The 27253-nt window shown below is 44.6% G+C and overlaps 1 protein-coding gene across 1 annotated transcript in view; it reads right to left on the minus strand.

Annotated features, from left to right (window-relative positions):
- The window catches only part of malt1 (MALT paracaspase 1), a 129436-nt gene that overhangs the window by 61172 nt on the left and 41011 nt on the right, over window positions 1–27253 (minus strand). Inside the window, exons 6-7 of the mRNA XM_078551889.1 lie at window positions 5055–5233; window positions 186–282 (exon numbers count right to left, since the gene is read on the minus strand). Of these exons, the coding sequence (XP_078408015.1) occupies window positions 186–282; window positions 5055–5233 (276 nt within the window). The remainder of the gene's footprint in view (window positions 1–185; window positions 283–5054; window positions 5234–27253) is intronic.

Here is a 27253-nt window from a genome sequence, read left to right on the forward strand (position 1 = left end):
TTGTCCAAAGAATATGTCTATGATGAGATAAGATTTTCTCTCTCACCTCTACCTTACACAGTAAATGCAGCATCACATTGCAATGAACAGTGGGCTCATTTTGATTATATGTATTTGTTATACAGGTGAACTCTCAACTAAATTTTTGAGTGATATTGATGAACCTCAAAAGAGTAACTTCTTACCTATAAGAACATCTGCTTCCATACTCCATTGTTCTGCCTTGTCATTGAACACATGGCAACGGTACTGTCCCTGATTGTCCCGATTTACATTACTTATCTATTTTCAAATAAAGGTATGTTTGGATAAGTGACTTATATGCACATTATAAAATGTAATATATCAGGATAAATTTTTCACATTCACACTGCTAAAGAGGATACTTACAGAAAAGATGTGCAAACCAGGAAATTGTGGAAGAATGGTATATGTGGTTCTCAAACATTTTGGTTGAAGAACCCCTTTTCAAACAAATTAGTAATCGTGGACTCCACCCATTCAAACTATAATAATATATAATATTCCAAATATAAAAGTGTTGCATGCAAGGTGTTTTATTAATGCTTTTAAGAAAACTTATTTACAGTTATCAGTGAGATGGGTGTGACTTCTTCTCATTGCCAAGTCATCTCTATCCATGGAGCCTGGACAGAGCAGGGGCCCGGAGCGGGCAGGGGCCTGGAAAGAGAGGCAGGACCCTGGAAGGAGCAAGATCCAAGGGACAACAGGAGCCTAGAGGGAGCAGAGGCCCAAAGTGAGCAGACACAGGTAAAGAATCGGAGCAGGGGGAGAGAAGGAACATAGAAAGAGCACTACAGGGGCAAAGCATGGTTCCAGCCTGCACTCACTCGCTTACTCTTTACCATAGTGCCCACTTGCAGGCAAACCTTGTGTCATGGACTGTCTGGAAAGTCTCTGCACACCCCCGGGGTCAGTGAGCCCCAGTTTGACAGCCAATTATTTCCCAATATGCATTCATGTCACGCAAATTTCCCGCAAGCAGCATGGGTATGAAAAATTCATTCTAAAACTCATTTTTTTCCATACAGAGTAAGTAAATAATACTGTACTGAACCCTCAGAAAGAAGCATCTTGAATTTAGGGAACAGGTCTTAGCATTTATTCAAATGTTTCATGCCTTTTACAAACTCAGGATGTCCCAAACTGCTTTACAGCCAAATTTTAGAAGTGTAGTCACTGTCGTAATCTAGGAAATGTTTCAGTCAATTTGCACACAGCAAGATCCCACAAAGAAAAATTAGATTAATGAAATGATAATCTGTTTTAGTGATATTGTCTGAGAGATAAATATTGGCCAGGACACGTGGAGAACTCCCTTGATCTTCTTCAAAGACCTCCTGAGTCCACCTGAGCAGAAGAAGGAGCCTCAGTTGAATACCAGGTCCAAAAAAACAACACCTCCAACTGTGCAGAACTCCCTCAGTACTGCGCTGAGGTGTCAGCCTGGATTATGTACTTAATTCTCTGCGGTAGCACTTGAACCCATGACCTTCTGCATCAGAGGAGTGAGTGCTAACCCACTGAGCCAAGATGGACACTGGTCACAAAATATAATGGGGTGGATTTCAAATTTTGGAAGGCTGACCGGTGGAACACCCTGGTCAGCAATAAAGAGGCCTCCGCAATTTTGAGACCCTGCCATTCTTTAATCTTGGCAGGTGAGCTGCAGGACACCAAACTGGCATCCCAATTCAGCATGCCAGATTGAGACATTAAGATCACATCAATGCAGTTGCAAGAAAGGTTAGGCAAAGTAGGTTAGAGTTAGACATCAGGCAAGTCAGAAGGTATAAAATGAAGAATCAATAGCTATTGATTCAGAGGAAAATATTCCAGGATAACTCCCTGGTTTCCTTCAAATGGTGCAATGGGATTCTCCATATCTCCCCACACAAGCAAATGGGAACCAAGCATCTCTAAGAATGAAGATGCCAGCAATACACTTCAATATCTGGGTAGATTATGTCCTGATGTGAGTCTCAAGCCCACATTCTCCTGATTCAGAGATAGCTATTTTTCATCTATCAGGACAGGTTTCCAGGAAAATACAGTCATAACGACACAGGAGGCGGCCATTTGGCCCACTGAGCCCATGCCGACTTTCTGTAAAGCAATTCTGTCTGTCCCATTCCCCAACACTATTCCTGTAACCCTACAAGTTTATTTACTTCAAGTGCCCATGCAATTTCCTTTTGAAATCATTAATCATTTCTGCTTTCACCACCCTCGTAGGCAGCGAGTTCCAGGTCATTATATTCATTGTGTAAAAATGATCTTCCTCATATTGCCCCTGCATCCCTTGCCCAAAACCTTAAATCTGTGTCCCCTAATCCTTGCACCATCAGCTAATGGTAACACCTTTTTTTTTGTCTACCTTATGTAAACCTGTCATAATCTTGTGCACATCTATCGAATCTCCCCTCAATCTCCTTTTCTCCAAGAAGAACAACCACAGCTTCTCCAACCTAACCTTGTAGCTAAAATCCCTCATCGCTGGAACTATTCTGGTAAATCTCCTCTGCGCTTTCTCAAGGACCCTCACATCCTTCCTAGAGCATGGTGACAAGAACTGGACACATTACTCTAATTGTGGAGTGCTTTATAAAGTTTCAGCATTATTTCTCTGTTTGTACTCAAAACATCTATTTATCAAGACCAAGTTTTTTTTATTCCTTTGTGAGACGCGGGCATCGCTGGTTAGGCCAGCATTTATTGCCCATCCCTAATTGCCCTTGTTCAGAGGGCGTGGGTCTGGAGTTAGATGTAGGCCAAACCAGGTAAGGATGGCAGATTTCTTTGCCTAAAGCCTCATCCCACGGGTGGGTGAGGTTTCCTAAAAAATCCAAAGGCCGTCTGTAAGTAACGTTGGACGGGCAGCAAAAAATACAGGTTGATTAATTGATTAATGGTCTTAATAGGCTTCTTAAATATCGGCAGGCAGGCTGCCAACTCTCACGCGCACCTGCTGACCGAAATATTGTGCGAGTGTGCGATGATGTCGGGGTGCTTGCCGACATCATCGCGTGCTATTTCATGCTTGGGTGTGTCAGGTACGTGCCCACACGCCGAGCAGAAAATCCTGCCCATTGTACTTGGGCTGGTTCTCACTTGAGGAATTTGCCTGACTTGCATCATACACGTTTTATTTCTTCATATTCTTTAGCTCTCTCATCATCCAAGGAACTCTGGCTTTGGTTCCCCTTTCGCTCCTGTTGGAATGTACCTAGCATGCATCTGAAATATTTCTTTCTTAAAGATCACCTATTGTTACCCTAGCATTATTCCTGTCAGTCTTTGGTTCCATTTTGCCCTGGTTAGAGTTCCTCTCATCGCATCGAACTTAGCTCTCTTCCAACTTAGAAATTCTACTTTTGATTCCTTGATTTTTTTCCATTACTAATCTAAGTCTTATGATACAATGGTCACTATTACCCAAGTGTCTCCCACAGATGTCAGCGAGATATAATAATTCTCATAATGTTATTGGAACTTATTGTAAAATAGTGGTATCTGTGTCTGTATGTGTGTGCGCTTGTGTAAATGACCTAATTGGATTAAAGGCAACTGTTCTAAAGGCTTTGATGTAAACATGGGGGAAGTTTAGAATGTAAGGTGTAAAAGTACATCTGCATTTTTAAATAAACAAGACTAGATTGTTTTCAAAGGAGGGGTGAAATGTGTAACCTAGCCAGGTGAAGTTTAGAAACAGTGTATTTATTTTTCCCAAAGATTACTGGTAAAACTTAGTGCTATGAGAGATTTTTGTTATCAGAAAGATAAAGCCCAAAGACATAGTGAAACAGTTTGCACTCAAAGGAGAAAAAATGTATAAAGGAGTGAAGGGTGTGTGTAAGGGTAGGGATTTTTAAGATCTAACAAGTGTGAAAAGCCTTCAGCATCTACGCCTCAAGCTGCTGTTTTCAAAGGACTGAAGTTAAGAAAACTAATTTTGAATTCGACTGGCTCAGGGTATTGTGTGTCACCTTGCCTGGGTCTTTTAAAATCTATGTGTTTTACTGTTGCCTTAACGAAAGTGTAACTGGGAGTCAGATTAAGTAGGGGATTTAGAAGTTATCATAGTAGTAATTTGTAGATCTATGTATGTGTTTAAAATCATTTCTCTTATTAATAAATGTTTAATCTAGTTTTGTAAAAAACCTGTAAGACTTGGTGGTCTTAGTACTACTGAATTCAAGATACGCATCTCAAAATTTATACAAATTGCAAAACAAGTTGTGGCAGTTGTTTCAAGTTTCCCTTTGGGATTTGAACAACTTTACCATCGGCTGTGCCATAACACAGACGCTTGGTCCACTTGGCCCATCTCATCTCCCAGTATCGGGTCCAGCAATGTCTCCTTCCTAGTAAGACTGCAAACATATTGATCAAGGATGTTCTCCTGAATGTTTCAGAAATTCCTCTCCCCTCCTTAACCTTTATTATAACAATATTCCTATTCGGTATTTGGGTACTACAAATCTCCCCAATATTACCGCTCTATAGTTCTTGCACATCTCTGTGATTCCCCTGCAAATTTGCTCCTCTATCCCTCTCTCACTATTCGGAGGCCGGTAGAATACCTCCAGTAGCATGATCATCCCCTTTTTGTCCCTCAACTATGACCAAATGGATTCTGTCCTTGCCCCCTAAAGGACATCCTCTCTTTAATCTCTCTACAATGTCTTCCCCAATCAGCACTGCCAGCCACTTCCCTTTTTTCCTTCCCTGTCTTTTCTGAAAACTTTGTATCCATGAATATTAAGTTCCCTGTCCTCACACGTTTCCATTATTGCCTTGATATCATATTCCCACACAACTATTTGTACTTGTAGCTTACCAACCTTATTCACCACACTTTGTGCATTTACACACATGCATTCTAAACCTGTCCTTGAATTCCTCATAGTGCTTTTTAGTCTCCTCCTACCTAATCTAGTCTAAATGGGGACAGGAGGAAGAAGGTGAAACGTTTCAACAGAGTATATTCTTCACGGGGAATGCTTAAGAGCCATATTGGCACTGGAATTTACCTTGTAGTGCCTTTCACAACCATTGCTGACTGGTAGTCCATTTCTTATCCATTGATAACGTGGCATTGGTACTCCAATTGCAGTACATTCCAATACAAGGGTGTCTCCTACCTTCAGTTTCTGGGTTTGTGGCTGGTTTATAATCTGAAGGCTCGTCTCAGTGGTATAGAATCTTCTTCCTAGAAGGAAAATAATTCTATGTTCAACAGTTGGTCACCAAATATGCCTGGACTTTCAGCTATAAAGTCATGAATGTGAGCTAAAATAAAAGCAAAATACTGCGATGCTGGAAATCTGAAATAAGAACAGAAAATGGTGGAAAAACTCAGCAGGTCTGGCATCATCTGTGGAGAGAGAAACAGAATTAAGATTTCGAATTTCAGCTCTGAAGAAGTCATACGGACTCGAAATGTTAACTCTGTTTCTCTCTCCACAGATGCTATCAGACCTACTGAGTTTTCCCAGTATTTTCTAATTTTATTTCGTGAATATGAGCTTGGTCTACTTTATCAGCATAAAGTAACAGTTTTAGAATGAAGGCAATGCCCATTCCATGGATGACAAACTTTATGAGGAGGAGGAAACAGGAAATAATAAAGGAAATCTAAATTAGAGATAAGATTGCCAATGGTAAGCTGAGGAAGATAAAGGAAGACAAGTCACCATGCTCAGATGGATTTCATACTTCAAGAAGTGGACTGTGAAATCAGTCAGAGCCTTGACACTTTCTTAAGTGAATTAATAGAGACATGAGCTATGTCCAAGAATTGGAAAGTAGCTAATATACAATGTTAGCTTTTCAAAAGGGACATGGGGAAGCCCCAAGAAATTACTGTCCAGCGAGCTTAACATTTATTTTAAATTCATCCTCAGGGTATGGGTGACACTAGCAATGCCTGCATTTATTGCCCACCCCTAGCTGTCAGCGAGGAGATGGTGGTAAGCCATCTGCTTGAACCACTCCAGTCTATCTGATGAAGGTACTACCACAAAGTTGTTAGACAGAGCATTCCAAGATTTTGACCCTATGTTAATGAAGTGATGGTAATATAACATCCAAATTGGGATGATGTTTAACTTGAATGAAAACTTGGGATGTTACCGTGCATCCCATGGTGGAGGTTGCGGGTATGGGATTTGCTGTCAAAGAAGCTTTAATGAGTTGCTGCAGCACATGCTGTAGATAATACACTGTTTGCCATGGCAATAAGGGAGGAAGAGGATATTTAGAGTGGGGGTGGGCTGCCAGTCAAGCAGACTGCTTTGTCCTGAATAATGTAGAGCTTTGCGAGTGTGGTCACAGGTGCACTATCTACAGAACATGCTGCAGCAACTCACCAAGCCTCCTTTGACAGAACCTTCCAGGCCCACAACCTCTACCACATAGAAGGACAAGGGCAGCAGGCACATGGGGAGACCATGTCTCGGAACTATATGCCCGTTCCTTCATTATTGCTGGGTTAAAATCCTGGAACTCCCTCCCCATCAGCACTGTGGGTGTACCTACATCATGAACAACATGAACTGCAGTGGTTCAAAAAGGTGGCTCATAACCATGTCCTCAAGGATGGGCAATGAATGTTGATCTTGCCAATGATGCTCACAAGCTGTGAACGAAAAATAGCATTCCATCAGACTCTTGGTTTAGGTCTAAATGACAGGGAGGCTTTGGGGAGTCAGGAGGTAAGCCAATTGTCACAAAACACTCAGGTCTGAATTTTCACTCACAAGTCGGGAGTGCAGGGTAGGGAAAATTCCGGGCTTTGCAAACCCGACTTGGGAGTAAGTGCCCTGGATAATCATTTTCTCATTCTAAGAGGGTGGGGGCTAATGGGAGTCGGACCATCAACCCTGAAAGCGGTGGAGAGGCAGAGGCAAGCCCAGCATGGGTTGGGCAACATGGCTGTGGATAAAAGGCGGGTCAGTAACAAGGTTCTGCTGTGAGGCAGGAAGTGGAGGTGCTGTTTTCACTTGGAGGAGATGTCATTGAGCAGTAAGATAAGTGCAAACTGTAATAGTTGTCCAATTGGTTACTGACACTGGAACAGATGGCTTACCATGGGCTTTCCATAGGAAAATATAGACAGTACAGCTGCCTATTCACATTGTAATAAAGGAACACACTCAACTAATTTAAGGCTGGCAAAGTGTCGCAGGACACAGCCCAAGAGATGCCAACATCTTGGCACCATTAACTGTTCACAATATTCTGTATTGACTCAGGTTACTACAATGTCTCAGGGGTGACTGATACATGCCACATTTGCCTGATCCTTTGCCCTTCCACCTACCGTCTTTCCATCCATCTCTCAGGGTGCGCCTATTTAATTGACCCTTGACCTTGACCCTCACAGCTGTGCAATCTCATAGCACAACAGTGTGACTCAGAGGGAGCAAGTCAAGTTAGTGTTCAGGAGCACAGCATGCCATCTGCAAATGACAGGAAGAAAATCCAAGCTACCCTGCATTCATCCAGACCCATTCCCCACAACCCCCAGCCCTCAACATTAGTCACTGATGAGACAGAGAAGGAGTTGGGGGCCTGTGCTCTGCTTCAGTGACCAGGACCTCCAGATCCTGGAGGAGGATGTCCAGACATGGAAGCAATATTATATCCATTGGCTGGCAGAACCTACCCACAGCAACCAAGAGGTAACCGCAAGAGATTGCCACTGCCGTGAGCACAGCAGGTGACCATCGAAGAACACGGATCCAATGTCAGAAGAGGTTCCACAACCTGCTGCATTCTGGAAAGGTGAGCTGTTCGGCACAAGCACGCAGAGGCCCAAGAGATGGTCCATAGGTTCCAAGTTTTCTGATGACACAAAACTGGGTGGGGTTGTGAGGAGGATGCAAGGAGGCTTCAGGGCAAACACATGGCAGATGCAGTATAACGTGGATAAGTGTGAAGTTATACTCTTCGGCGTGAAAAACAGAAAGGCAGAATATTGTTTAAATGGTGATATATTGGGAAATGTGGATGTACAAAGGGATCTGGGTGTCCTTGTGCACCAGTCAAACAGGCAGGTGCAGCAAGCAATTCGGAAGGCAAATGGTATGTTGGCCTCCATTGCAAGAGGATTTGAGTTCAGAAGTAGGGATCTCTTACTGCAGTTATATAAAGCCTTGGTGAGGCCACACCTGGAGTACTGCGTGCAGTTTTGGTCTCCCTACCTAAGAAAGAGTATATTTGCCATAGAGGGAGTGCAGCGAAGTTTCACTAGGCTGACACCAGGAATGGCAGGACTGTCGTATGAGAAGAGATTGGTTCAATTGGGCCTGTATCCACTAGAGTTTAGAAAAATAAGAGGGGATTTGATTGAAACATATAAAATTCTAACAGGGTAGACAGACTAGATGCAGGGAGGATGTTTTCCCTGGTTGGGGAGTCTAGAACCAGGGGCCATAGTCTCAGGATACAGGGCAGGCCATTTAGGACTGAGATGAGGAAAGATTTCTTCACTCAGAGGGTGGTCAACCTGTGGAATTTTCTACCACAGAAGGCTGTGGAAGCCTGGTCACTGAGTATATTCAAGAAAGAAATTGATAAAGTTTTGTATATCAGGGGCATCAAGGGGTATGGAGAGAAAGCATGAATATGGCATTGAGACAGTGGATCAGCCATGATCATATTGAATGGCAGAGCGGGCTCGAAGGGCCGAATGGCCTACTCCTGCTCCTAGTTTCTATGTTTCTATATTTGAATGCTGCACCAATGGTGGGAGGCCTGGCACATGCCTCTCCTATAGCATGGAAGCTTGAATGTCCAAGCCACTCCTGTAGGTGCACACAATAGAGATATGAATGTCCAACATGACATATTGACACATTCAAGAGATTTTTCACTGGCAGGCACTATATATTAGGCCAAAATTACTCTTTATGTTGTATTTGCAGGACAAGAGGGCCCATAACACCAGGGAGATGGCCTGACTGGAGGGTGGATCCGCGAGGTTTTGTGCGATTAGGAATGTGGAGGAGACAGCCATGGAAGTAACCAGGGTGCCTGGCAGGCTGGTTTCGAGGGTAGAGAATCGCCTGTAGCAGGTGCTAAAGGCAGTGGTAAAACCACTTTTGAACGTGGTGGTATTGGTGGAGGTGATGCTGTTAGTTCAGTTACGACCAGCTGAGGAGGAGTGAACTGGCTCCCCTCTATTCAGCCTCCTCAGTTGGTCACAATAAAGGTTTTTAAATTTCGTTTGCCGTGGGTGCCTTTTTCAAATCTAAGGCATTTTTTGACTATCTCTGTAGTGAAGAAGCCCTTTGCTTGTCTTGAGGCATAGATTATTAAACATTGCGGCTGACTGAGGTTATGGTTCCTTGGAGCAGCTAGATGTTGAAGATGTTGCAATTCTTACAAGATCTCAGTTCGTTGGTAGATCCCGGGTATGCTGATTTCTTGAACCAGGTGCTGCGCTTATTCCCAGAGAGGGAGAGGAAAAAGGGAGAGAATAGAGAAAGAGCAAGGGAGAGCGAGCGAGCGAGCAAGAGAGAGAGAGGGAGACTGCGAGCAGGAGAGAGAGAGAGTGTGAAAGAGAGAGAGAGAGAGACAGAAGCTTCACCAGATTCCTCTGCCTTTGCTTGCAAACCCAGTTATTAAAGTTGTGCTCACCCTACATTCCAAAGGAATTTAATTACCACATCTGCTGTGGTCATTGTTGAAGAACAAGTAATCACATGTTGATGTTTCATCTTGGAAATTTTAACACATGGTAGAAACCAACAGGAGGTGGGGTTCTTTCATCCTCCACAGGGGTTAGAGTTGTTGGTTGTATGTCCTGGCTGGACAGCATACAAACATACGAAATAGGAGCAGAAGTAGGCCATTCGGCCCCTCAAGCCTGCTCCACCATTCAATAAGATCATGGCTGATTTGTATGCGTTTCAAATTCCACACTCCCATCTACCACCAATAACCTTTGATTCCCTTGCCTAACAACAATCTATCTACCCCCTTTTCACACGTCTCATATTTAATGACCCTGCCTCCACCACCTTTTGAGGCAGAGAGTTCCAATGCTGCACAACCCAGAGAGGGAAAAATCCTCCTCATGTCTGTCTTAAAAGGGCAATCCCTAATTTTAAATCAGTGCCCCCTGGTTCTGGACTCACCCACAAAAGGAAACCCCCCATGTCTTCATTGTTCCTTTTTGAGGTGGGCCTTAACACCCCCAAGTGTAACATTCCATGAGAAATCAAGTAGGGCATGCAGTGCAATCCATATAGTAACTATTCAGATTCCAGACATCAGGTGACTTGCGGCAGCCATCTTTTGTCAATGTCTTTTCTTGTATTTAAAGAAAAGGTTCTTTTTAAACAGTCTAGCATGTATTTGGTTAGCTGGTGAAGTTATGAGTAGATATCAGTCACAATTTCCCTTTGGTGTGACAGTTCACTGATCAGAAGGGAATGTTGGCATAAGAGGGAGTCTGAAGGTAGTGTTGCATGATAAGGGCAGCGCGATTATGGTTAAAGGCATGGTGTGTATCAGAGCACCCCCCACAATGTAAAGGGCTATGTCTCATTAACTCCTTTTTTGTTTCACACAGGTCCCAGCGCAGCTCGCTCACTCCCCCAGGTCACCCCATCCATCAGGCATCAGGAGGAGGAAGAAATGGTGGAGGAGGAAGAAATGGTGGAGGCAGTGTCACATCTTACTAGCCCACACTCCATCAGCACAGATGCTAACACATTGGAGGGTTGTAGCATGCGTGTAGAATTGGGTGGCACAGGGTGCAGTGCACCACACCAGAGTTCAGGCAGAGGTGTCTGAGTCAGAGATATGTGGTAGTGGGATCTGGTACTTAAAGGGTTAATGTACGACTGCGTATAGTACTGCCCAAACACTGATGAAAGATGGCACATGACCCAGAGCCAGGGTCAGTCTAGAGATGGACAGAGATATGTAAAGATCTAGGATGGAGTCAGCTCCAAACCTGTACTCCCTCCTACTGTATATATGTACATAGATATGAGTTGTTAATAAAACGTTGCTGTTAACAAACTCAAGACTACAAAGCCTACTTCATGGTGTCCGAAGCAGATTCTTCATGGTGGCAGCATCGGGATGAAAATCCCCATCCTCACAAAAATGCTGTGAAATTAAGAAAAAGGACACCTTCAATGGATTCTAAACTGAACCTATCTCCCAACTGAAGCTACGGATGCTGCAAAAATTTACCAGAGAAGAAATAAATAGAAAGCTCCAGAGACAGAAATGCCTGGAACCAAACAAGAAAGGTAGAAGTTTTACTCAAGCAGGAAACTCTACTGCATCCTCCTTGGAAGTCCAGCTTCAACAAGCAGAGCTGGCAGCCCGCAAGACTGAGATACAATTTTTCAATTCCAGTCCAGTTAGCCCTGAGAAACCCCCTTTTAAGGTCAGTCAGAAGCACCGTTTGAAAGAAACCCGTCGCTAATCCTGATCCCCAACTCAGCGTCTTGAAACGTGGCTCTCGAATCCGGCAAAAAAAAAATCATTAATAATTAATTTTGTCCATTCAACCATTCAGGTTTGGAAACAGAAAACCCACGGTTCTTTTCCAAGATTCCCGACTCGTAGCACGATACTGCTGAATGAATTAAGTCAGCAGCCAGCCGACCTGCGCTAACATTGCGGTCCCTTCTTCAGGCAGAAGCGCACCGTCGCCATTTTGAAAATCCCGTAAAAAATCCAGCAAGTGTGAGAAGGTCCTTCATTCAGCAGTAACCAGCGATGCCATCTTGGAAGCCTGTAATCTCTTAAAGCTGTACCCACACTTTTTAAAATCATCAAAAATGCATTGCAATTCCACACTTCCAGCTCTATCGGGATTCACCTATGGTCCACACCAGCCACAGAATTTGAATCTTTGGAGGAGAAGATTTTTAAGATACAGCCTTGCTCCAGACCTCAGAAAAAATTCTGCAGACCTGAAAGCTAGGGGCTGTCTTACCCTAGACAGGGCAATCCAACTAATAATACTGTCTGAGCCACGTGAGCAATACAGGACCACCCTGAGGGGAGAGAACACTTCATGAGGCAGAAACCAGCCTTCTGTCCACCATATCAAGTCACAAAAACACAAAGACCAACCAAGTCAGGCAAAGCAAGACCTGATTGCCCAGACTGACCTTGCCAGCGCTGCAGTGCGAAGTGCCCGTACAGGAAAGATGAGTACTGCCCAATGCTTCCACTGCCATAGACAGGGACACTTTGCTAAAGCCCCAGCAGCCCACAGACACCCTGAAGGTCAAGACCAAACACCCAGAAGACACACATTCTTAACGGACATCAGAGAATGTAAATCTTCATTTTGGAATGCTGACATCCTGGTAAATGGTCATCTAACAAATTTCAAATTCAGGTGCCAGCATGACAGTTCTGTCAGACGAGGAACCATGGCTCCAAGGCCATTGGATTTGAACAACAGACACTCCACTGTATGGAGCATGGGGAATCCGATTCCCTGTCATTGGACCACTGAGGTATGGTGACAAACAAACATTTGAACTGATGTATGTCGTCCGCAATCAGCCTTTCTCTCTTCTGAGCAGAGATGGCTGTGCAGCCCTCAATCTTCTCCAGTCGGCGGAAGACGTCAAGACTACCACAGTCATTAGCCAGCCAGAGCAGAACAGTTCTGAGCCCTCAAACACCAAAGAGTAGGCAGACTCTGATTTCAAGTGTGACCTCTCTTCTCCTTTTGCAGAGCAGGTTTGTCCATCATCATTCCAAATCCTGGAAAGTCCCCAATGGTCAGATCAACCTACCACACACAAGATTACCATTGCACCTTTGGTGGAAGTGATATCAGAGAAGGATCAACAATCTGAGGAGCCTCTACCTCCAACTACAATGATGGCACAGTCGGTAGACACACCAACCACTGTGCACATACAGCAACTTCCAGCCAATATGCCAGAACCACAAGTGATGCTGGAACCTGGTAGCAGTCTCGTCACCAGCAAAAAGTGGGAGGTGAGCATGCTACACAATCTTCTTCTTGCCAAAGGAAAGCTTTTCCTCAGCATCACTGAGTTTCTAGATGGCCTAAATAGAGAAGGGAGAAGAAAAGGCACCACCCAGTAAACAAATATCATTTTCGTCTACCCACAGGAGGAAGAGGCCCATTTCCAGGCTCATGGATCTGACATGGAAGAAGAGGGTGTCAATGGCAGACTCCATGCCAACTCTCTGTAGTGCAATCCAGTTAGTCCCATTTCCCCACTCTATCCCCGTAGCCCTGCAAGTTCATTTCCCTCAAGCATCCATTCAGTATACTTTTTAAATCATTGATTATCCCTGCTTCCAACACCCTCATGGGCCGCAAATTCCAGGTCATTACCACATAAAGAGATCTTCCTCACACCCCCTCTGCATCTTTTGCCCAAAACTTTAAATCTGTGTTCCCCCCACCCCGCCCCCAATCCTTGGGGAACAGCTTACTTCCTCAGCTAATAAAAACAAAAAACTGCGGATGCTGGAAATCCAAAACAAAAACAGAAATACCTGGAAAAACTCAGCAGGTCTGGCAGTATCAGCAGAGAAGAACAAAGTTGACGTTTCGAGTCCTCATGACCCTTCAACAGAACTAAGTAAAAATAGGAGAGGGGTGAAATATAAGCTGGTTTAAGGTGGGGGAGGTGGGGGGAGAAGTTTGGGGGGGTGGTGGTTGTAGGGACAAGCAAGCAGTGATAGGAGCAGATAATTAAAAGATGTCACAGACAAAAGAACAAAGAGGTGTTGAAGGTGGTGATATTATCTAAAAGAATGTGCTAATTAAGAATGGATAGCAGGACACGCAAGGTACAGATAGCTCTAGTGGGGGTGGGGTGAAATAAGACTAAAAGGGCATAAAAGGTATAGATTTAAAAATAATGGAAATAGGTGGGAAAAGAAAAATCTATATAAATTATTGGAAAAAACAAAAGGGAGGGGGAAGAAACGGAAAGGGGGTGGGGATGGAGGAGGGAGTTCAAGATCTAAAGTTGTTGAACTCAATATTCAGTCCGGAAGGCTGTAAAGTGCCTAGTCGGAAGATGAGGTGCTGTTCCTCCGGTTTGCGTTGAGCTTCACTGGAACAATGCAGCAAGCCAAGGACAGACATGTGGGCAAGAGAGCAGGGCGGAGTGTTAAAATGGCAAGCGACAGGGAGGTTTGGGTCTTTCTTGCGGACAGACCAAAGGTGTTCTGCAAAGCGGTCGCCCAGTCTGCGTTTGGTCTCTCCAATGTAGAGGAAACTGCATTGGGAGCAACGAATGCAGTAGACTAAGTTGGGAGAAATGCAAGTGAAATGCTGCTTCACTTGAAAGGAGTGTTTGGGCCCTGGGACGGTGAGGAGAGAGGAAGTGAAGGGGCAGGTGTTGCATATTTTGCGTATGCATGGGGAGGTGCCGTAGGTGGGGGTTGAGGAGTACGGGGTGATGAAGGAGTGGACCAGGGTGTCACGGAGGGAACGATCCCTACGGAATGCCGCCGGGGGGGTGAAGGGAAGATGTGTTTGGTGGTGGCATCATGCTGGAGTTGGCGGAAATGGCGGAGGATGATCCTTTGAATGCAGAGGCTGGTAGGGTGATAAGTGAGGACAAGGGGGACCCTATCATGTTTCTGGGAGGGAGGAGAAGGCGTGAGGGTGGATGCACTGGAGATGGGCCAGACACGGTTGAGGGCCCTGTCAACCACCGTGGGTGGAAAACCTCGGTTAAGGAAGAAGGAGGACATGTCAGAGGAACTGTTTTTGAAGGTAGCATCAGCAGAACAGATGCGACGGAGGCGAATGGGATGGAGTCCTTACAGGAAGCGGGATGTGAGGAGCTGTAGTCGAGGTAGCTGTGGGAGTCGGTAGGCTTGTAATGGATATTGGTGGACAGTCTGTCACCAGAAATTGAGACAGAGAGGTGAAGGAAGGGAAGGGAAGTGTCAGAGATGGACCATGTGAAAATGATGGAGGGGTGGAGATTGGAAGCAAAATTAATAAATTTTTCCAGGTCCCGACTTCCTCAGCTCTTGAAAGCTCACAATTCACATCAGCCAATCCCTGGTGAGCAGCTTCCACATAATAAACCCTTAACATGGAGACTACACATCCTCAAGGAAATGCCCATCACCAACAAGAGAGAAAACCAACAGCAATAACTAAAATCAGTCTCATAAACACAGCTGAAAGGATGGCCTCCCAACTGTCCTCCTCCTCAGGATAGGTGCATCTATGGGCCTGGCTTCTTCCCCCTCCACCAAACCATACTGTAGCATGCTAAATGGTAACAGCTTACTTCATGAATTTTCATGCAGATGGAGAGGCTGGGCCAAGATCAGGAAGTCCAGCCCCTGAATCCAGCCTCCGCCATTACCACCGGTTCTAAATTGCGTATCCGTGGTTCACAGAGCCAGCTGGCCATATAAATCATCAGCTGGCTCCACTTGTATGATTTTGGTAAGGTAGGTACCCGAAATCCGAAGTATGCAGATGAGACCAGTGGGAGCAGGCCTGAACCTTGTGGATTTGTTTGGATAGCCAGGATGCCATTTTGGAAAGGTAAGGTACCCCTTTGATATGGTGCATAGTAGGCGAGTTGGCATGGTGGGAGCAAGGGCAAAGGGTTGGGCCATGGGTTAGCATGAGTTGGCACTAAGTTGACATAATGACATAAAAGGGGATGCTTGGGTTTCATGGGTTGACCTATGGAGTGGGTAGAGGGCATAGGATGACATATAGACAGTATGAGAGGGTCATGGGGGGTAGAGGTGCATAGGGCGTATGAGGGTCTGTGGGGTGTGAGTAAAGGGGCATAGATTGGCATAAGGGGCATGGGGGCCATGGAGGGTGGGAAGGGGCATGAGGTGGCATGGATAGGGCATAGGGAGCATTTGTGGCGGGTGGGGGGTTGAGTGCTGAGGGCTGGAGGGATGTTTTTTGTTTTATTATTTCTTTTCAATCTTTCACGCAGTGCCACTAAGCAGAAACAGGCCTTCTGACCAACCCGCCTCCCCACCCGGCAGCCTACACACTGATCCAAGGGTCAGCAGGCATGGCTTCTAATCCAGCCCACCCCAACCCCCACTCTCCAGAACTAAAATCCCAACTTCCAGGCCTCTTTTCCCTGGGTCGGATTCATGGATCCAGGAAATGCCCCGACTCTACGCAGCCGACCCAGGAGTGAAAATCCAGGCCTTTGTCCACCCTATCTAAACCTGTCATAGCCTCGTACACCTCTATCTTAAATCTCCTTTCAATGTCCTCTGCTCCAGGAGAACAAGCCCAGCTTCTCTAACCTATCCTTGCAGTTAAAATCCATCATCCCTCTGGCAGATTTTAATGCTGGTTCTCATTTGAATACCGCAGGCAAGCTGCTCACCAATTCTGGCTAAACATGGCTGTTGGCTGGTCGGGTGGGGGCACAATGGGCAAAATTTTGCGGGCCCTCCCGCTGGTGGGATTTTCCAGACCCGCCGAAGTCAATGGACTTTTGAACGGCTCGCCGCAACGGGGCCTTAAAATTCTGCCCAATGATCAGGAGGCTGCCTGGTGGCACCTAGTGGAGGCATCCAGCAGAAAGGAAAGTCCAAGGAAGAGGGGTGCTGCCCTAACCTCAGCTGATTTTGTGGCGTCAGAATTATTTTCATAATTTTGGCTGGTTTCCTTGCTGACCTGGTGTTGAGGTCCAGGATATATGTTATTACGATATCCCTGCTCTAACAAACAGTTTTTTTTTGTTGTCTATATTCATTATTCTCATTTGTAATTTGCATCACAAGAGAAAGCTTAATAGCAGTTCACTCCCAGGATCATACAAAGTACCTTTCTCAATCAGGAGTCAGCAGCTCAAGCCGCAGTTTGACTGCTAGGTTTTCTTCAACATGCGAGTTCCTCATATCCACATAATGATTGTCTGAAGTGTTAATCGGTTTATCAACCCAAGACTTCACTATTTACAAAGCCCAAGCCTTCAATGACAGATTGCTGAAAATATTGTTTCTCAGAATTACATTCAGATATTTTGTTTTGTATAGATTTTTACCTATTTAATGCGCACACACTGAGGCTACAAGAAATCCCCTTCTTCACCAGATCATTCCAAGTAAATTGAGTAACTACAGATCTGAGGTGATCATGAGTGATGCACTTATCCTTTGATTTTGTTTCAGGATAACTCAGGAGACGGTTACAAACTTGGACACAGATCAAAAGCATAGAGCCTAGTCTGGGGTAATGACTTCACTGACAGCTGTTTGGGATCTTTGGAGAAGGGGATTGAGTCCTGGACTGGCTAGAGCTATCTTGTGATGGACAGTTTGCTGTTAGAGACTGTTCCTTAAAAAAAACAGTCCAGAGTTAGTGTCACAGTCAATCAACTTCAGTCTCAGAGACAACAGCTATTGTGCTATTTCTTTTAAAGTCACCTAGCTGAGGGAGTTGGGTTAGATTAAGTGTACAGTAACTGACCTTTAGTTTAAGGTCAATGTTAAGAAAGAAAGCAACTGACATTACTTGTATCTGAAGAATGTAGAGGAATGAACATTCCACTGTTTTGGATATGGTTCATTTACCTGCCTAATATAAATAAAGTCCTTTGTTGATCTAGAGCCTACATTTTGATGTGGTAGAAGTGCATGTCTACTCTTTCATCATGCAGTGGCATGTAATACATTTCTATAGCTCATATTCTTTATTCTTTACAAGCCAGCAGGAAAAAGGCGAGGCAACCTAACCAACTCTGCTGTCTTTATATCAAAAAGTTGATAGGATGAGTTGTCAGGATGAGCTAACTTGGGATGCTTTGTCTGATTATACAGTGCCTTTAATGTAATCAAATGTTCAAAAACGATTCACAGGAGTGAAGATGAACCTCAGAGCAGTAGTGAAAGAGGGACTGGGGAGCTGGCAAAATGTAAGATAAAAGATATGCTCCATCGGAAGTTTGGAATCCACAATTTGGAATAACATCAGGGTTCTTGGTCAAGGGGACAATTAGTTCCTGATCTGCCTCACATTCACTGTTGGAGTGAGATCATTGTAGGTTTGCATCCAAAGACTTCAATAACTTTAGACCTTAGACTTCAGTCATTTCAGACCTTCTGTATATTCTCCATTTCCTTTACAGCATGAGGAGCTCCTAATGTAGGGGGCATAGCTTTTTCAATATTTGGGGAGAGTGTGGAAGGGTTGAAACATGGATTAGAGACCTTTCATCAGAACACAGGCCTGGTGGATGTGCAATGGTCAGAGTGGAGAGGGCAGTGATACAGGGGATTGGTGGAGGGTGGGTTGGCAGTAGAGGTGGTGGTGGGAGGGAGTAGGGGGTGACCCATGATGTTGCCCTTTTTTCCTTATTTTTTGTCAGCGGTTCAAGAAGGCAGCTCACCACCACCACCTTCTCAAGGGCAATTAGGGATGGGCAACAAATGCTGGCCCAGCCCACATCCCACAAATAAATAATAAAAAAATGTTTTCAATTTTAATCTGTGACCAAAAGATCAGAGATCTTTTTGTTTTGTTTTGCAATTTCCCCCTTTTTGTGTGGATCTCTCCTATATTTTTTCACCCTCTTAAATATTTGCTTTTTTTGGTTCTTTTTATGTCTGTCCATCACCTCACTGACAATCACTTATATCACCTATCACCTTTTGATTAACAGTTAACAGGCCTTTCAACTCATTAACTCCATTTCTAACTTTTCCCAGTTCTGGCGAAATGCCATTAACCTGAAATGCAAGCATGTTTCTCTCTCCACAGATGCTGCCTTGCCCTGAGTATTTACAGCATTTTCTGTTTTTTTTAACTCCCTCTCTCTCATAGGCCTCCCTGTTGATTTGCTCCTCTCTTCCCCACCATCATTTCCAGTTATTTTTCTAACCTCACTGCTTCTACTCCTCCTTTGGTTCTCAGTCTGGTTGACTCTTAACAACCTTCTGAAATGGCCTAGCCAGTCACTCAGTTCAAGGGCAACAATTAGGGATGGGCAACAAATGCTGGCCTTGCCAATGACACCCAGATCCCATGAAATATATATATATTTTTAATTACCCTTTGTGTATAAATGTTTTTCTTGGCTTCCCTTAAGAACATGAAAAAAGAGAAGAAGTATACCATATGGCCCCTCAAGCCTGCTCCTTCTAATTTACTAATCTTTAACTTGGCAACCCCTCAATATTTGAACTCTTCACCATAATAAACAAGTTGTATCTGTGATCGTCTCTAGTTATTGTTAAAGGTTTATTGGATTACTGACTTCTAATTCAATGGTAGAAATTTAGAGAATTGATCTGTTTTATGCATCATCTCAATGAAGAAGTTTATTGTTCAGAATGTGTTTTACAGGGAAGTATTTGCAGCCCTCACTGTTCTCCTCCACAAAAATTCCTGATCCTTATCTCATTTTCTGTCACCATTACTCAAGCAGCTGACATTCAAACAGAGATGGTCAGACAGAGATTTATCCTTTGCATAACTATATTAGTCATGTTCACATATCATTTCCTGTATTTAATGGAAAAAATGGGGAATTATAATTTGAATTTCTTCTGTGTCTACTTTGTAGCTTTGCACCATATGCTAAGATAAAATACCCTTATCTTTCTGATGGAAAGTGGCACCATCACAAAATCCACCCTGACGTCAATCTGTGTAACTAATATATGTATATTAATAAAGTATCACAAAATAGCCTGCAATGAATAGTTTGAGAAAAATTTACGCTTCTATTTATGATTTCCTTTGCAGACCATTGCTCAAAATTTACTGATAACAAGGAAAATCCCCGTGTTTTCCAAAATTTATCTGTAAGTGTGAAAGCACAGTTAACACAAGTGTGCACAGCCGTAAGATCAGAGGGCTAGCAGTGTGGGTGTGTGTGGGCATGCGCATGCTTGTCAATGCGTACAAACATAATGGGACCTAGGAGTAAAGAGCACAATTTCAAAATTTGCAGATGAAATGAAATTTATATGTGCAGTAAACAGTGAGGAAGATAATAATTCACTTCAAGAGGACATAAGCAAGTGGATGGAATAGGGGTACACACAGCAGATGAAACTTAAGACAGAAAACTGAGAGGTGCTACGGTGTGATAGAAAGAATGAAGAGAGACAAGAAATGCGAATGGTACAATTTTAAAGGGGGTACAAAAAGAGAGAGGCCTGGAGTGTTTGTGCCCAAATCTTTGAAGATGACAAGACAGGTTAGCAAAGCAATTAGTAAAGCATATGGGATCCTAGGCTTTATAAATTGAAGCATTGAGAACAAAAGCCATAAGTTATCCTAACTCACAATAAAATCACTATTTTGGCCCCAGCCAGAAAATTGGGAGGAACTTGCCCAGGCAGTTGGAGGCAGGTTTGGATGTTGGGGAGGTGGGTACCTGGAATCATGAAAAGTATATCCCAACATCTGCCCGCTTCCTTCTATCTTTCCTACAGCAAACTGCGAGGCAATAGTGGGAAGGCTAAGTATTTAAGGCGGAATTTGAGAAAAACTTTGCACCTGCAACTGCTGTTTGGCAACAGCAGACGGGTTTCTGGAACAAGGCAGCTTCGAAGAGGCAAGTGTAGAGCAGAAGTCATTGAGGCCTGCAACTGGGGGAAAATGGCAAGCCTGAGGTCAGGGCTTGCAATGACAACAGCAGGTCATTGAGGCTGATATTAATGATAGGATCCTTGATAAGGAAATTACTGGTACTTCCTGCAGGAGACTTCTCACAACTCAATTTCATTTTCTTCAGGAGTAGCTCCTCCATGTCACCACAGATAGATCTCAATGCAGCCAGAATGAAGGCTGCCAGTGGCCCTTTAAATCCTTGGCGCTCAGTCATGATCACGACTCGTCAACCTGCCCAACGTTCCTAATTGAACAGCAATCCTGGAGGCAAGTTTCTAATTGGATACCTTCACGCGGAAGACCCTCAACTTGTGTGTCTGGGTTCCTGACCTAAAAATTACCCTCCCATTCGTGCAAAAACTAAGATTCCTCCCCTTGTGTCCAATTCTGGGCACCACATTTTAGAAAGGACATGAAGACTGTGGAGTGGACACAGAGGAAATTCACTGGGATGGTTCCAGGGATGAGTTATGTAGACAAGCTGGAGAAGCTGAGGTTGTTCTCCTTAGAACAGACAAGGCTAAGATCGAGGTGTTTAAAATCATGATGGGTTTAGATAGAGTAACTATCGAGAAACTGCTACTAATGGCTGAAGGGTTGTTAACCAGAGGGCACAGATTTAACATGATTGGCAAAGGAAATGCTGAAGAAAAAGCAAGGCAACATAAGGCAAAACTTTTTTTTTTAAATGGAACACATGGTTAGGATTTGAAATGGATTGCCTGATAGGGTGAATGATACAGATTCAGTAGGAGCCTTCAAAAGAAATTGGATAAATACTTGAAGAGGAAAATGATTGCAGGATGATGGAGAAAGAGCAGTTCAATGGGATTAACTAGATTGCTATTCAAAAGAGCCAGCACAGACTTGATGGCCTGAATGGTCTCCTTCTGAGCTATACTGTTGCATGATTCTACAAGAGAAATTGGGGCGAGGGGAAAATGTTACACATGCATATAAATATAAGGTTAGCAATGTGTGCACCTATGAAAACACAGGGTTGGGAATGTGAACAATTAGGATTGATTTTTGTGTATTTGCATGTACGTGTGTGTGTTCCAGGTTTGGGAATGCATTTGTGTGCAAGTGAATGGTGTTTAGAATAGAATAAAATGGTGATTAGTAAGCAAAACCATCATTTTCAAACCCCAGCATAAAGTCCACACCCAAAGTCACAGTCTCTAATGCCCTCACTGGCCAGCATCGTGGTCTGAACCACGTGATATGCAATTTTGGCATTCTGTTTGACCTCAAGATAGCTTCAGACTTATTCTCGCCACCAGAAAGCCATGTTCATAACACTGGCCAACTCGGCCCCCCTCTCAGTCCATTGGTCACTGAAATCCTTATCCATACCTTTTTCACTTCCAATGCTCTCCTGCAAGCCTCACATCCTCCACCCTCTGTAAACTTCAGCTCATTCAAAGATTTGCTGCCCATATTCTATCCTGCACCAAATCCCATTTACCTGCCAATCCAGCTCTCAGTGACCTACATTGGCTGTTGATCCCCAACACCTCAAATTTAAAGTGGTCATCCTCATATTTAAATCCATCTGTGGCACTTCCTTTCCTATCCCTGGAAGTTTGCATCCTTCAACCCACTCTCTTTGCTCCTCTGACTTTGGCCTCTTGTGCACCCCACAATTGGTGGCTGTGCATTCAGCTGGATAGGTACCGCTTTACGGAGTTCCCTTGCTAAATTCTTCCACCTCTCAAGCTGCCTAACAGAATGCTGAAAGAGATATTATGAGTGTTTAATTACAAATTAAAGCAGGTCCTTTTAATCCTATGTAACTCATGGCTGAAGACATATTGAGAACAACACACTGTTTTGGACATTGTATCTTCAAAAGGGATTGTTGTGTTGGGGTGGGGCATTGGGGAAGGAGACAGATAATTCTGGGACACAGAACGTATTTTCTAAAAGAAGACAATATTGAGGGAAAATATTCAAATGCTTTAAGTTACTAATACCCATAGATAATACTGATTAAAGCAAGCTATTTAACTTCAGTTATGATTGTAAAACTAGAAGATAAGTAGAAAATTAACCAGCCTTAAGATGCATAGAGAGCGGAAGACTTTTTTAATGCAGTTTCAGATGTAAAGTTAGTTCTAACAAAAGTAGGCAACACCATGCTGATTAAGTCACTAAAATACTAGATCTGGAAGACTCAGTGGGTGAATGTACCGCAAGGAGTAGTATTGGACCATATAGATCAGAAAAGCTGAAATTTCAATCCCTGGTCTACGCTAGGTTAATTAACTGCAGCTCGACAGCAGCGAAGCATGGCAATTGGCCTTAAAGCCTCAGCAATTAGAGGGAAAAGGGTCAAGGTTAGTCAAGAAACAACCCTGGCTGGAATCGCAGACTTGTCTATGTCAGGGATGAACAGGATTGGGTTCAGCTGTGATGATACACCATGACCAAATGGTCTACCAAAATGTAAGAACAGACAAAAACAGAATTACCTGGAAAAACTCAGCAGGTCTGGCAGCATCGGCGGAGAAGAGAAGAGTTGACATTTCGAGTCCTCATGACCCTTCAACAGAACTGAGTAATATTAGGGGAGGGGTGAAATGTAAGCTGGTTTAAGGTAGGGGGGGTGAGGGGTGAGAAGTTGGTGGTGGGGGGGAGAGGGGGGTGGTGGTTGTAGGGTCAAGCAAGCAATGATAGGAGCAGATAATCAAAAGATGTCACAGATAAAGGAACAAAGAGGTGTTGAAGGTGGTGATATTATCTAAGAGAATGTGCTAATTAAGAATGGATGGCAGGACACGCAAGGTACAGCTCTAGTGGGGGTGGGGTGGAAAGACTGACAGGGCATTAAAGGTGTAGATTTTAAAATAATGGAAATAGGTGGGAAAAGAAAAATCTATATAAATTATTGGAAAAACAAAAGGGAGGGGCAAGAAACGGAAAGGGGTTGGGGATGGAGGAGGGAGTTCAAGATCTAAAGTTGTTGAATTCAATATTCAGTCCGGAAGGCTGTAAAGTGCCTAGTCGGAAGATGAGGTGCTGTTCCTCCAGTTTGCGTTGGGCTTCACTGGAACAATGCAGCAAGCCAAGGACAGACATGTGGGAGAGAGCAGGGTGGAGTGTTAAAATGGCAAGCGACAGGGAGGTTTGGGTCTTTCTTGCGGACAGACTGCAGGTGTTCTGCAAAGCAGTCGCCCAGTTTACGTTTGGTCTCTCCAATGTAGAGGAGACCGCATTGGGAGCAACGAATGCAGTAGACTAAGTTAGGGGAAATGCAAGTGAAATGCTGCTTCACTTGAAAGGAGTGTTTGGGCCCTTGGACGGTGAGGAGAGAGGAAGTGAAGGGGCAGGTGTTGCATCTTCTGCGTGGGCATGGGGAGGTGCCATAGGTGGGGGTTGAGGAGTAGGGGGTAATGGAGGAGTGGACCAGGGTGTCACGGAGGGAACGATCCCTACGGAATGCCGCCAGGGGGGGTAAAGGGAAGATGTGTTTGGTGGTGGCATCATGCTGGAGTTGGCGGAAATGGCGGAGGATGATCCTTTGAATGCGGAGGCTGGTGGGGTGATAAGTGAGGACAAGGGGGACCCTATCATGTTTCTGGGTGGGAGGAGACGGCGTGAGGGCAGATGCGCGGGAGATGGGCCGGACACGGTTGAGGGCCCTGTCAACCACCGTGGGTGGAAAACCTCGGTTAAGGAAGAAGGAGGACATGTCAGAGGAACTGTTTTTGAAGGTAGCATCATCAGAACAGATGCGACGGAGGCGAAGGAACTGAGAGAATGGGATGGAGTCCTTACAGGAAGCGGGGTGTGAGGAGCTGTAGTCGAGGTAGCTGTGGGAGTCGGTAGGCTTGTAATGGATATTGGTGGACAGTCTATCACCAGAAATTGAGACAGAGAGGTGAAGGAAGGGAAGAGAAGTGTCAGAGATGGACCATGTGAAAATGATGGAGGGGTGGAGATTGGAAGCAAAATTAATAAATTTTTCCAGGTCCCGACGAGAGCAAGAAGCAGCACCGAAGTAATCATCGATGTACCGGAGAAAGAGTTGTGGGAGAGGGCCGGAGTAGGACTGGAACAAGGAATGTTCCACACACCCCATAAAGAGACAGGCATAGCTGGGGCCCATCATGTGGGTACCCATAGCCACACCTTTTATTCGGAGGAAGTGAGAGGAGTTAAAGGAGAAATTGTTCAGTGTGAGAACAAGTTCAGCCAGACGGAGGAGAGTAGTGGTGGATGGGGATTGTTCGGGCCTCTGCTCAAGGAAGAAGCTAAGGGCCCTCAGACCATCCTGGTGGGGGATGGAGGATGGAACAGACAGTTGAGCAAGGTAACAATTAGCCATTGCCACCGATAATTCTGTATCCTGGAGGTGGGTGGGGTCGGGGGGGTGGTGGTGGTGGTGGTGGTGGAGGAGGTGGTGGGGGGGGGATTGGGGGGGGTGGTCAGCAAGGGGAAATTTGCTAGGTGTAGAAAATGTAGTAAAATCTGCTTTCAAATTGATTTGAAGAATATAGGTACAAGTTTATGAAAGACAATAGGCCCTGTGTTGTTAGGGTCATGGGAAAATCATGTTTACATACAACCCACCAAGCTGGAGTGATACATGTCCCAATAATACATTTACTTGAGTGGAGATTTATCTAAGAAAATCATGAAGTTCCCACAGGTCATTATTTTCTTGGAAGTTTTGCCTCTTGATAGTCATCTGTCTTAGGACTTCCTGGTCCAACTAATTATGTCTGTTCCTATTAAGGTGAAATACATGCTATAGTCCAATCTAATTTCAAAAATAAAGCTTTGACAAAGTATCCCATTAAATCAGATAGCAAAATATTTTTTAGGAACTGAAATGTCGGCATTACCTTGGGCAGGAGGAACGTGCTATGTTTGCAATATGTGTATTTTTTTTATATTCATTCACGGGATGTGGGCATCGCTGGCTAGGCCAGCATTTATTGTCAATCCCTAATTGCCCTTGAGCAGGTGGTAGTGAGCTGCCTTCTTGAACCGCTGCATTCCATGTGGTGTAGGCACACCCACAGTGCTGTTAGGGATTTTGACCCAGCAACAGTGAAGGAACGGCGATATATTTCCAAGTCAGGATGGTGAGTGACTTGGAGGGGAACTTCCAGGTGGCGGTGTTCCCATGTGACTGTTGCCCTTGTCCTTCTAGATGGTAGCTGTCCTGAGTTTGTAAGGTGTTGTCTAAGGAGCCTTAGTAAGTTCCTCCTTAGTGAGTTCCTGCAGTGCATCTTGTAGACGGTATACACTGCTGCCACTGTGTGCCGGTGGTGGAGGGAGTGAATGGTTGATGTAAAAAAATGTAACAGCTATCCATTCAATGACAATTTTCTCACAAGAAGGTTTCAAATCGGAATGGATGAGCCACTGAAGAACTGGAGTAGTAATTACAGTTGGCAACAGTTGGTCTCTCCAATCCTAGACTAGGGAAAGTGGGGAGAGCCGGTGTTCCTGTGTATATTATTCACACGCCAACCGGATAAGGACAGGATAAACTGTCATGCCATTCATAAATGAACAGCCTACTGATACTCTGCTTAGGAAGTTGAGCATGCCCATCTATCTTTTTTTGGGGGGGGTGGGGGGTGGTGTGGAGGTGGGAGGTGGTGGCATGCACTCCTGCTCCTACCCCTCTCAGCTTCACATTCAGGTAAGTGCATTTAAAAAAAACTTCACCTTGTTGGTTTCAAATTAACAGGTGGCACTTTTAATAACTGCGGTTAGGCCGCAAATAGGCGTCTTTATCCTGAATGCAGCAACGTCAGCACCAACTGCCTATGAGGGAGTCAGTCCTGCGGGGACGGCTGGCACAGACAGGCATTAGCCACTTAATTGCAAATGCCAAGGGCCTAAGCCTTCATGCCAGATTTTTTTGACCTTTAACAATATGGCGGGTGCCGCACTTCTGGCCCTTCCTGAATGTTCACTTCCTGCCCGCCATATTGGTGGACTAGGATCTTGTTTAGTACCTGGAAAATTAAGGTGACCAGACGTCCTGGTTTGGCCAGGACAGTCTGGGCTTTTCAGTAAACTCCGACAGTTTTCTCCAAATTACAGAAAAGTCTTGGTTTTCAGCTCTTAAGGTCCCTCCCTTTTGACCCACCCCTTGTATTCCATTTATTGTGGGCAAACCTCCCCAAAAAAAGCCCTTCTCAAGCTGCACCCTGGGAATCAGACCTCAATCTGAAGTGAAAGCGCCTGTTTTCTGTAACTGCGAGGGGTATTGGACATCCAAATAAGCTGCTCTGGAGAGGCAAGTCTGCATTATAATATTTAAATGAGACTGTTCCCCCAATTTTGGCAGCCATTTAAATTTAACCCAGCCAACGTGGCAGCTAAAGAGAGGTGGAGACTGCCAGCTCCAGAAGGTAAGTGCTTGTGGGCCAAGAGGACCATCATTTCTTCGCCTGCCCTCTCAAGGAAACCTTCTGCCCTAATCTGATCTCCCCCAGACCTTTCCCTCCCTATTAGTATCACAGCTAAGGCTTTCCACTTCTGGATTTCCCTCCCGGAAGCTGGCCAGCCTTTCAATCTGGCCAGCCGCTCAGGGAGGAAAAGTGAGGCTTGTTTCGAAAAGGAAAAGATGAGATCCTCCTGGCATTAAATTCACCAGAA

The sequence above is a fragment of the Cetorhinus maximus genome, chromosome 1, assembly GCF_964194155.1.
Source record: "Cetorhinus maximus chromosome 1, sCetMax3.hap1.1, whole genome shotgun sequence".
Classification (NCBI taxonomy): Eukaryota; Metazoa; Chordata; class Chondrichthyes; order Lamniformes; family Cetorhinidae; genus Cetorhinus; species Cetorhinus maximus.